Source organism: Balearica regulorum, chromosome 1 (assembly GCF_011004875.1).
Source record: "Balearica regulorum gibbericeps isolate bBalReg1 chromosome 1, bBalReg1.pri, whole genome shotgun sequence".
Lineage (NCBI taxonomy): Eukaryota > Metazoa > Chordata > Aves > Gruiformes > Gruidae > Balearica > Balearica regulorum.
In genome coordinates, this window is record NC_046184.1 from 125,200,879 (window position 1) to 125,213,452 (window position 12,574).

General features: G+C 41.8%; 1 protein-coding gene and 1 long non-coding RNA gene across 2 annotated transcripts in view; one reads left to right on the top strand and one right to left on the bottom strand.

Moving 5' to 3' along the window:
• The window catches only part of PRRG1 (proline rich and Gla domain 1), a 38,724-nt gene extending 29,909 nt beyond the window's left edge, over positions 1–8,815 (bottom strand). Inside the window, exon 1 of the mRNA XM_075774286.1 lies at positions 8,655–8,815. Within this exon, the coding sequence (XP_075630401.1) occupies positions 8,655–8,800 (146 nt within the window). The 5' untranslated portion in view covers positions 8,801–8,815. The remainder of the gene's footprint in view (positions 1–8,654) is intronic.
• Positions 8,816–9,471: 656 nt separating this feature from the next.
• Positions 9,472–12,241, top strand: LOC142600124 (uncharacterized). Its single transcript, XR_012833578.1, has 3 exons — positions 9,472–9,539; positions 11,613–11,682; positions 12,147–12,241. It is a non-coding gene; the product is annotated as an uncharacterized LOC142600124 (long non-coding RNA).
• The last annotated feature ends 333 nt before the right edge of the window (positions 12,242–12,574 follow it).

Consider the following 12,574-nt stretch of genomic DNA (forward strand, 5'->3'; position numbering starts at 1 on the left):
AATATGCATTTTTTAGCCAAAAGAAACCTGGATAATTTCAGATTGGCATCTTTGTTTCACATGCAATAATTTTATAACAAACATAAGCCTAATAGTTCATAAAGTTTATTTTGCTTTTCTGTGATGAGGGAAAGGTGAGGCAAACATTCTGCTCTGTACAGAAATTGCATTTAGTACTTGTTTGGTAGGCCAATGTCTTACACCTCATTTAATTTCAAAAAATTAGCCAGAAAACAATAAAGAGTAATTTCTTTGTGAAGCACTAAACTAAGCTAGAGAAATGTGCAAACAAAGCCTCCTCTTCCAAATATTTATGCATCGTCAGCATATTTTAATAAAAGTTTCCACCCTGCCTGTCTTTCCCTGAAGCAAGGCACATACAACAGCATTTCAGAGCATGTTTTAATGGGATTTTCTAGTCAACCAAAAATCGAATTTCATCGAAGTGAAGGAAGAGTTATAAATACATATTTCATCTTATTGAGTTATATTGTAACTAGGTAAAAGATAATGAGGCACAACTCCTTTACAGATTTTTATGAAGTTTTCTGTCACACTGGGAAACTGCATAAAGAGAATGCACAGAAAGGTGTACAGCACTAGAATCCACAGAACCGCTGCAGTCATACTCCTTGGTAAAACAGAAAGGTAAACAGCCCCACAAACCATGGCGGGGGGGGAAGAGAATTTTTTAACTACTGCTATTTCTCCCCTCACAACACTCATGCCCATCTCCCCTCACATCACAACACTCATGCCCATCTCCCCTCACATCAGCTTTACCTGAATTTCCAAATACGTTAAGATGCATACATTATGATTGTCTTTTTTACTGCATTGCACTTCACTTATTCCAAGTAGGATTTGCCCAAACCTACACACAAAAGCACTCCAGCTGATTTCCACATTTGGAGTATAACAAAACATGATGGCTTGGCTTCAGCCTTGAAGAGGAGCCAAGGAATCTCTCCCCCCTTCCTACTACTGGTACCCACACTTTACTGGGGATCAGAGCCCCTGATGTGGGCTGATGCAGTTCTGTGCTCTGCACTACAGCTCCACACCTCTCCCATTGACCTCCCTCTCCTGCTCTACCCCTTTGCTCTTGAAGATGGCTGCAGACAGGAAGTACAAACTTCCTAGACTGTATCTGCCACCAAAGCCAACCTATCCAGCAAATAGTTTTGCATCCCTCCTTAGTTACTTCATAGTCTCAATAATATAGATTACATTTGGTTTAATAAGGCTGAAAGGAAGTATCAATTTTTATTCTAAGTGGTACAATTCTATAAGAATTACTAGAAATGCAACAGTATTTCTTTTCAAAGGGTTTAACACTGTTTACCTTCAGTAAAAGGGCTTTGTATCTACCTGGGGTTTCCTCAGGCCTCTAGTCCAACAATTTTACCCATTGGTCCTTTCCAATCAACTACTACAGAACAGTAGAAAACCTTAATTTCATAGAAGTTTTCCTAAAGAATGCACACTAGTATTGAGGATGGAGGCATTCTGAACTTCATAGCTCAAAAAAAAGACTAGAAGACAAAACTAACATCTAATTCAAATTTGTCATTTATGAAGAAACAAATACCACAGTAAAGCTTTAAGTCACATCTTGTAACTTATCAACCACACAGCATAAATCCATAGGAAATGAAGCTGCATGAGTTTCAGCAGTCACAAAACTACCAGTATCAGGGTGTACCTATGAAGAGTTTTCCATGCTTTCCAGCACTGTGAAAACATGAGAACAGCTCCCAAAACTAAAACACTGATTCTATTGACACTCTCCTACTCCAATATCCATTCTGCCTGTGAGTAGGAAGCAGAAAAAAAAGTATATAACAAAAACAGTTCAGAAGGATTTTAGCTTTAGAGATCAGCTTTAAAAGATTTAAGGCAAGAAAAATTTTACACATATTGAAGTTCCTAACACTGACGTACCAAATTAATGTGTCAAATTTGTGTGCAATTAACCATATTTGAAGATATAAATTATCTTAGTTGTGTCAAAAGCATACACAGAATTAAAATAAAGTTAATTCTTGAAAATTTCATTCACAACTGAAAGATCCTCTACAGGATCTAACATTTTCTTTGGAAGATTTAAAGGGGGGCGGGGGGTGTGTCCCACCTCTAAGAAGCTGTATACCTACTCCAGCACCTAGAGAATGTAAAGGAGGAGAAAAGACTTCTAATGCAAATACATCACTGACATTTTTTAAATCTGGTAATTCTGTTGTATTCATTTACATATGTAATACACAGCAGAAGTCATTGGAGAACCTTCCTAGACATGCTGCCCACCAGCAGGTGCATCTCTACCTTTTTATATTTCTGGTGTAGACCACCCCCACAAAAAATTCATAGAACCATAAAGCAGCCCAGGTTGGAAGGCATATCAAAAGATCGTCTGGTATAACCTTTCGTGAGGAAGGGAGTCTGGTTATTAGCACCCTGTCCAACTGCATCTTGAAAACCTCCAATGATGGAGGTTGTTCCAGTGAATGATTGTTCTCATGGTAAAAAAATTCTTTCTTACATTGAGATGTAAACTCAGAGCAAACCTTTGCAAAGAGTTCCTGAAGAACGACCATAGTGAAAGTGCTTTGATACTTCCATTTTTCTGAGACAACTGCAGATCTGTTGACCTTGCAGTTTGGTACTTTTTTACAGTTCATCGTAAGTGGCCTTTCCATAAAAGATGAGTTTCTTCAACATCATCTCACTTTTTGATTTTGACCCCAAGATCTGTTCATCAGGTTCTTGGCCCTCTTACGAGACTTCCTTGTCTCTTTCCCCTTGAACAGTTTGCTGCTGTTCTTCAAAAATGTCAGCAGAGAAAGATACCGATACACTGCTGCTTCACTGATAGTTTTGGAGTCAGCACTTAAATCAATCCCAGCTAAAGCTGCCGTCTGAGTAGGAAGTCCCACACACAGAGTCACGTAGTCCCACTCCCTCGAGTCAATACAAGGTCCGGCTGGTAGGCCCCAAGGCCAGCCAGAGGTAACTCAGTGGAAAGCATTTTCTGTGTGTGTCATTATACTTGTTTTAGTTTGATTGGTTTAATTTTAAAATAAATCAGCTCACTGGTTCAGTTGACTGCACAGCATTAAGAGTGCTAGTGCCAGCACAAAAGAAGCAGTCAAAATGCAAAACCTAGCAAGGATGAGTGGAAAAGCAAGAACTCTTGTTTTCAGGCAGCAGGACAAGCTTAGATCAGTTAAGCTGCTTACAAAGCCACACACTCAGTTCTCCAGACTAAGCCATGCCTTTATTTTGCTGCTGCCCACAGCTCTGATAACCAACAGTAGCAAACAGAAAATAGTACAGTGAGCCCATTTCATTTCTCATGCTCAGAACTGCTCAGCAGTACTGAAATAAAATGTCACGCACTATGCTAATTTCAGCTGCCACAGGGGAAATCTATAGGAAGACAGGCAGGAGAGTTAGCTAATAACTCTGCTGTTGAGACCTCGTTCAACCCTTCCCCATAGCCATAGGAATGAAGACTAGGGAAAGAAACACGAACAGAAAGTTGCTTCTCCTCCCAGCTTTATTTAGCAAATAGTTTGAAGATTAATACTCTGCAAATAAAAGCTGAAGAATACACACAAGGTCAGTAAACAACACACCGATAAACCTGGAGGTACAGGCAGGTGCAAAAGTTCACACGTCTGAAGCAGCCACTCTTTCTGAATTTTCCCACACCACTCCCATAAACTGCCTCACACCAGCGAGCTAACAAATTCACACTTTTTGAGCTGAAGATGAATCATTCTTCAATGCCTAGTAGTAAACATTTGGAAATACAACTAATTATAATAAATATGACACAGTTTAGACAGTTATATTAAACAGGGATTTAGCAATAGGGATTTACATGAGGAATTGCTGTGAAGTGAATCTTGAAACCTGTCCATAGCATTCATTCTCAAACTAAAGAAAAACAAAGAGCTCAGCAAAACAAGAACACCCAGAATTACAACAATAAGGTATAACGTCTTGGTGTAAACAAAAAAAGTCTCACCTACCCTAGAGTTCTAACAAATGTAGTAGTTCTGCAGTTTCAGGCAACAAAAGGAATACTTCGCCAGGATTAAGAAGTTTTATCTACAATAAACTATTGCAATACTACCTTTCACATAGTCTCTCTCTCTTTCTCTCTCTGATTTTAGCATCACTTAATCTGACCACTGTTGGAGTAATCATATTGGTGCAGACTGACCAGTACGTTGAAAAACTTGAAGTATGTTGAGTGGATGATCTTTCAAAAGTCATTTCAGGAGCGACATAAGTTTGATTCAAATGCTTTCTTTAAAAGAAACATTTCACTGAGCAGGTACACAGCACACTGTAATGTATAAAATGCAAGTAATCAGAAACTTGCAAGATGCAATTGCAGGACAGTCTGTCTCTCCCCCATGTAAAGACATGTACTCTCTCAAAAAAAAAAAATTTACACAAACCAGCATTCTTAGTTTGAAAACTGACACCATTTCTTGATTTCTTGTGCTACTATATTGTCCAGGACTCTTAGCCCCGGGTGCTCACTCTAATACGTTGGGCTGTGCAAATATGTTTCTTGTCTGATTTTACATTTCTGAAGAGATGCACAACTCTTATCCAAAGTTAAAGATATTTTACATAATTATCTATCATTAAAAATAAGCGAGAGCCTGAAATACAGATAAAAAAGCTTTCAACAAATATGTTTCCTTAGCAAGCCAAAAGACATGGTGTGATTTTTGGTGGTTAGTATGTAATTTGTTTAACTTCCAGTATGAAGAGAGGCTTTGCTTTTGAAATGTAGGTATTTTAATAATGGTATTCAGCGATCTTGATTAGAATACAGATCACTTGATAATCAGTACTATCAAAACTGTTGGCAACAAGAGAATGGGCTAAGCGTATTTCAGACCTCACAAACGTATATCAAATTTTACTTAACAAGAATCAGTAAACAAAACAAAGGTAAATAAGGAAAGGGCTGCGTATTGTCAGATTAGATTTCAAAACGTCAAGCAGTTACTGACATCTGAACTCAAACAAAAATAGCTGGCAGGAGAACAGATATTAGACATTAGGTCATTTAATCCACTCCCTTGCCAGTTCTGTATTGTTCTCTACCGCACATTGCAAGTGCTTTTGTTTATAATGTGGAAGAGGAGAGGAAGCAAGGGATGGGGGAAAGAAAGTAGATTGTCTTTGGAGACCGAAGCAAACAAAAAAAACCATTAAAGAAACATGAGCCAGAGAAAGACAGCATCCTGGAAACACAGCTGATAGGAATACATGAAAGAGCAAGATGAAAAGCAGCAGAGAAGTTCAAAATTGAGCTGAGAAACTGAAAGCAAAAGCTCTTAACAGGATGGTGCAAGAAAATAAAATCCTTGCCTTCTGGAACCTGGTGTCATTTATTGAGCAAATGGGAAGAAATGAAGCATATAAGATTTATGAGATTAATGGAAAAGGGCAAAATGGCTTAGGTTTTTCCCAGCACTCATACTGGGGATAGTGGTACCGATTGCATGTCTTGTTCCCCCGCCCACCCAGCTGGCATATAAGAGCCAGGTAAGAGTCAAAAGTAAGTCATATATATATTTTTTTTCCAACCTGATTAATTCTGTGATGCACCTCACCAGATGGATATGGAAACGGCTACGCTGTCACAAGTGAAGGAGGTCACAGAGGGAGGCAGGACAAAATGATGGAAAAGAGGATCATAGGAAAAGGGAGCTGTTTAAAACAGCACAGCAAACAAAAATGGTTCACAATACTTGGTTTAAAATAAGCTAGCACTACCCTGAAGTATATTTTATCCCTGCTTTTGCCACAGAATTTGTTCATGACCCTAGAAAAATTACTTAAAAATGCTGTTTCAATGTGGACACTAACTACATACACTTTATTTTAGGGGTGCCTCCCCAAAATCTGAGTGCTTGATTTGCAAAAGCAGCATAGGCTTAGACCAGATATTCAATTTATTTGCACCTGTCCACTTAATATACACCAGGACACTGAACTCAATATCCTGAAAAAAATCAGATCCTACCTGGACCAGATTTGGTCTCCATAGTTTTATCTTTCATTCTTCACGTGGAGTGAAAGGATGATTATTTATTGTCTTAGAAGAGTTTTGTCAATTAAGGAGGGAATTTGTCAAGTACTGAGATACTAAGGTGATCAGCACAATAGAAAACACAAGGAAATTTATAATTCTATAGTCAAAGCAGAATAAAAACACAGATTTGAGTCACACTGAGAAAGTAAGTCTTGATGTCACACAACCAAAGTAATGAGGGTAAGACCAAAATACTTCAACTTATACCTTGAGTATAACAGGACTTTTTATGCAACAAACACTATGTTATTACTTAATAGAAAACTGTAGTTCAGTCTAGATGTACGAAGAGGCTGAATTAAAGTTAACTAAAACCTTCAGTTCTCCTCCTCTTCATTTGTGAAGAAATGGAAATGGCAATACTAGTACAGTTACTCTGTGTGTAACTATCCACGTCTAACAAAAGAAAACTGATGCCACCACGTTATAATCTCAACACCTATATGTTTTATAACCAGATGTAATGCTTTGCTGTTTGAGCTAATACATTATCTTGCAGCATTAGTTGGATGGAAATTTCTGGATGAACTTGCATGAGAAAGAGATAATCCATGTTTCGCCTGGGGATCTCCTGCTATTTGCTAATTCCAAGAAAATGGAGATACTCAGGAATCCCAGGCTTTACCCTAATCTGTTATGGAAAATAAATTTTCTTGTCTAAAAGAGGTTGAAGATGGCTGAACAGACGAGCAAAAAGTTTCACTCTGTTTCCATGCAGTCCTCTCACACAGAAATTCCCCATCCCTTCTTCTCTGGCTTCTAATCTCACTCCCCTGGTCCAGCAAGAACTACTCCTGCAAATTCATCCTTACTGGATATGTCTACTCAGACTGCGAGTCACCTCTTGCACTTGTAAACCTCCCCCATAACCACTTTATCAATGGCACTCCCTCTGTTCAACACAAGACCCAGAATGCGCAACGTCGGAGTTGCACAATCCCTTTACACAGGCGTGTGCGTGCCTATGTGGATACATACACATACGCACATAAAAAACCCAGTGCTTTTACATACGTACCTATTTATTTATATACAAAAGAATACACTCTTTCCTACTACATCACACATCTTTCCTTGAGCTAACACAAGCATCCCTCTGGCAGCACAGAGAACCAGATGCAAGTAGTAACTGGGTTAATCAGAAAAAAAACGTTTAAAAGGTTAGTCTGAATCTGTGGGTAACATTCCACGCCACTTCACCCCACTGCTGCAGGAACAACGGTGCCAGCATGGGGAGAAGATGGTACAGAAGGCAGCAATGAATAGCAAGGCTGTAGAAAAAGCACAAATAGGATTTTTATTCAGTGGCAGCGTCAGCCTACAGTAATATTAAATTTAAGGTGTTGATTTTAATCTAGAATACTGACATCCGCATAACTGTCCCTCTTCTCTCCCCAGACTTATCTATGACAATGGGATTATGAAAACTTGAGACTCTTTCAAGCATCTTCATTTGCTTAGTCTTCTTCCCTTCACTCACTGGCTCCATTCCTCTCTGCTTTGTTCCCAACACCCAAGCCACTGCTTGCTCTTTCACCCCTCAACCAATGCAACATTCAATCCCAGTTTCAACTGTGATGACACCGAGGGTCCCCGCGGCCCTCCTGCTTCCTGTGGATATAAGTTGTCCCTTTGCCAGTGCTAGGCCTAGGAGAGGTCCATCAGACCCCCGGAGAATCAGGCTCACAGCCTCAATACACCTACCCGTACTCAGCATCTTAAAGCCTCAGCTGCAGTGACTGCCCCGGCTACTGCAGATCTAACACAGATGGAGTCTTTGGGTGACCCTGACAAAAGTGAAAAAAGTTTCTACAGAAATACAAAAGCTTCAGACAGTTGCGGTTTTATTTTGTGGTTTTGTTTTGGTGGTGGTGGTTTTCAAAACTTAAGAGAATTATTAGCTGCCTATTTTGGAGACAACCATTAACCTCTTTCAAAAAAGGAAGTCCACAGGATTTCTCCTTTGTTAAACACAGTCAAAACATTTTCTTCCCTGGCTTAACTGGAAACGGCACAAACCCCTTGAGAAAAGTTTTCCGGGCGGCTCCGCCAGCGCCAGCAGCCGCCGGAGCCCAGCAAGGGGAGGAGGGCGGCCGGGTGCGTTTCGCCCTTTCTCCCCTCTGAGGGTCTCCCCGCCGGGCGCAGCCCCACACGGAACCCCCGCCCCACGCACACCCGGCCGGGCAGCGCTAAGCGCGCCCCAGCCCGCCCCGGCCGCTCACCCCCGCCGGGTCCCTCATACACGGCCCCGCTCCGGGCAGCCGCTGCCCAGGACACCCCGCGGACCCTTGCCCTGCCCTGCCCGGGGGCGGCAGCGCCTCAGTGCGCCCACAGGTAGGCGAGGAGGCACCGCCTGCCAGCCCCGACCCTCCCCCACGGCGCGGCTGCCCGCTCCGCTCCCGGGACACCCCGGCCCGGCCAGCTCTCCGCCACCGGCCGCGCTGCGCCCCTCCGCCCGGCCCAGCCCACGGGACGAGGCAGGAGCACCCGCAGCGGCGAGGCGCCGCCCGCCCTCCTCCGCACTCACCGCTGCCGTCCGAAAGGAGGATCCGCCGGCGTGCGGGCGGCGGAGGTGGCCGAGTGCTGCCGGCCTCGCGCTGCCGCCGCCGATCCGCGCGCTGGCCCCGAACTCTCCGGTGCGTGCTCTGCCGAGCAGGCGACGCCGCCACGCATGCGCCGCGGGCGGCTCCCCCTGCCGGCCGCCAGGGGCCGCGAGCGGGGGGCGACCCTGAGGGCGACGTGCTGCCTGAGGGGCTGCGTGTCCCGCCGCCGTCCGTTCCCCCGCTGCCCCTCTCCCGCCTGGTGCCTGCAGCCGAGGCACTCTGCCAAGCAAGCTGGCAGCGGGGTCAGCCCCTTCCCCGGCACAGGGTGATCCGTCCCACCGCCTCCCTTGAGGGCCTCCCCTCGGCCGTCGCCAGGGACCGAATAGACCCCGTTAACGTTCAGAAACGCGGGCTGGACAGCGTTTGCTTTTTCTTTTTTCTTTTTTTCCCCTCCCCAGCAATTGTGCCCTGTGATAGAGAGCTACAATAACGTGAAAAGTTACGATTTTCCCTTTCGGTGTGTCCCCAAGAATGGCTGTGTGGGGTAGTGGGTCTTGTCTCACAGAGGTCTGGGCCTTTGAGTGTGCTCAGGTCTCACCCGTGGTAGATGTATTTCAGGAACCCTAAACCCCTAATGTTCCACATTAAAAATTAAGGGTGGGTTGGGGGGTTTTTTGCGCTGCCCAGAATTGGTGCTAATTAACTTTTGGTCCTTCCTCTGAAACCGAAGGGTTTGTTAACTTAATTTTTTTGGTTTGTGACTAGTACCTTCATTTTCACCTCTGCAATTTCTAATGGATGGTATGGAAAGAGGATAAAGCTGCTCAGAAAATTCACAGCAGATTAATAATCCTCACCTGACTTCAAAGGTACTGTTGTCAGTGGTGCAGTGGCCTGGTTATAAATGACTTAGGAACGATTCACAAAAATAACAGCTTGGCTTGCCAGAAGACAGATTGAGGTCTAAATGGTGTGCAGCATAAAACACCATTTATTCCATGAAAATGGAAGTGAAGCTCCGTATAAATATGCAGTGTTTTTTAGAAGTTTACATTGCTGCTGCCTTTATATTCAATGTTCTGTGGCTTCAGTTTTTAGTGGATTACTGTGCTGTACACCAGTACTTTTTACTTTTAATTTTATATTATCAGACAACTGTCAATCAGCAGAAAAAGGAATGAGGTAATAGTAGAGTCACATAGACATTTACGGATGTTGTGGTTTAACCCGGCAGGCAGCTAAAACAACCACACAGCCATTCACTCCCTCTTCCCCTCCCAGTGGGATGGGAGAGAGAATTGGGAAAAAAATAGTAGAAGTCGTGGGTTAAGACAAAGACAGTTTAATAGGACAGAGAAGGAAGATAATAGTAATAATAATAACAATGGTAAAAGAATATACAAAACAAGTGATGCACAGCACAATTGCTCACCACCTGCTGACAAATGCCCAGCTAGTTCCCGAGTCGTGGTCACGCCCCTGGCAAGCTTCCCCTAAGTTATATGCTAAGCATGATGTCATACGGTATGGAATATCCCTTGGGTCAGTTGGGGTCAGCTGTCCTGGCTGTGTCCCCTCCCAATTTCCTGTGCACCCCCAGCCTGCTCGCTGGTGGGGTGATGTGAGAAGCTGAGAAGTCTTTGATTTGGTGTAAACATTGCCTGGCAACAACCAGAACTTCAGTGTGTTATCAACGTTATTCTCATCCTAAATCCAAAAGCTCCTAGGAAGAAAATTAACTCTATCCCAACCAAAACCAGGACAAGGGAACAGAAAGATGAGACATAGTTTGCAATAGTTCAGACATGTCTCAGCTCCTTTAATGGATCTTGACCTATAATTAAGTTAATGCTTTCATATATGTCAGCTGAGACCTGACACTGAGACCATCAGGATTTAAACAAAAGAAATTACATTAATAAGTCTGACAGTACTTTGACAGAATTATCCTGAAGCTCAAATGCCTTGAACGAATGGGAGTAAGTCCCATATAAATTTCCTATGTAACTGAATCAATAAAGGTCAATAAGAGAAAGAAAAAGATCAGGTGGTTGATAGTGGTTAATATTAATATCATATGCAATATACCTCTCCTAGTTCACAGTTTTCTCAGTTTCTGAATGTTTAGTAACCCCCACTATTGTTTAGTATGAGTTCTTCTAAGCAAAAGACTTCACAGAGAGCAGTTTTTCCTATGTGTTATTGAACTGATAGTAAAAAATACTCCGTAGAATTAATTTCAGTCAGATATTAAAAAGTATTTCAATAAAGCTCTTAATCTTATCCATTCATTTATGTCTATGAAAGATAAAATCTGTATCAAAAAGAATTGTTCTACTAAACAGAAAATGTAACATTGTCTACATAATTAAATTCTTATTTGTTTGTTTAAAGCATTGATTTTTATAAACTGAAGACTACAAGTCAAAAATCAAAGTTGAGAGGAGGAAAGGGGCTTTGAGAATTATAAAACTGTATTGTTCTCTGTAATACAACACCATTAGCAGTGTTATACTTAAGCAATTTTCATAAATTACAACAATCACCAGGCATCTTAGTTTGTCCTGAACACTGAGATGGTTTCATTACTGGAAGAACAAAAAATTGTTTTAAAGTTACTCTAAGTTGTTTCAGTTGCTCCTTGTCTGCAGCCAAAGTAGTAAAATGTTTGTCAAGAGAACAGTGACATGTTAAGGACTGCCCAAGCAGCATGACAAAACCCATGATTTTCAAATGCTGAGTGTCTGATGTTTCAAGGAATGTTTAACTTTTGCTGATAGCAATTCAAAACTGAAGGTGAAAATTTGAAATTTTATATGCAGTACTGATAGACTTTTAGCTCAATTTCTTTTTCCAAAGGAAAAGCTTCCTTTTTTGCATCCAATAACATTTGCATCAGTGAGAAAAACGCTATTATTGCTTATATAGATAATACTTTTTAGGACTAGAAGAGCATTTTCAGTGCTATGAAGAAGGAATTCAGAGAAGACTCCAATACATTTAGAAGAAAAGGTACATTTTAAATTACAGGATTGCAATTGCTTTTGAAATACAGGTAACTTTATATTCTATTTACAGTTTGGTCTGATTCATCAGAACCTTTATTTTGAATTGTAGGCACATAATTCACTAATCTAATGATTTATTTATTTTCTAAAATGAAAGTGTATTTTGTAATTCCATATATGGATACTGGTTAGGTTTAAACACAATAAAAATAAAAGACAATATTTTATGACGCAGCTGCAACTTTAAAAATTACTAAATAAATGATGGGAAAGGTACAAATGTTAGCAACTCTCTATATCTTAGCCTAGAGTATTCTGCAGAATAATGGCCTCAAGTTTGTACTAAAATAATACCACTTGAAATTTCCATGGCGTGAACAAAAAATAGTGGCAAGCTCCATTAGGTTGCTTGAGTGTGAGATGCCTTCCTCCGGGTGGTCTCATCTGACATTTTGTATTTTCTTGTAGGTGACTGGGACCAATTTCCATGTTAAAGGCTGTTTTTTTCTTCCTCGTTGAGACAGCCTAATGCAGGTACTATTGATGCTATTTCCCCTGCTAGTAAGTGAGAGTGGGACTACCCGTTGGCTCCTGCTGGCCGTCTTACAAGACAGCAGCAGAGGCAGTCCACTCACCTCAGCCTCTTCCTCTGTTCTGAGTCCCCCTTCCTGTCCTTTCCCCATGGTTGGCTGTAACCTGGAAATTGTTTGGCAAATTGCTGTTTTTAGGGAGGATGAAAGGGGGAAGGCAACTGCTCATGCAGAGGTGTGGCCATAGGCTGCTGCAGCATTTGGAGTTCAGGACACGTGTATGGCTGAGTCACTAAACTTGGACTTGACTCCTAATCCCAACGCTGCCAAGTTTGGCCCATCCTGACTCTAGGGCTTAACAGTTTC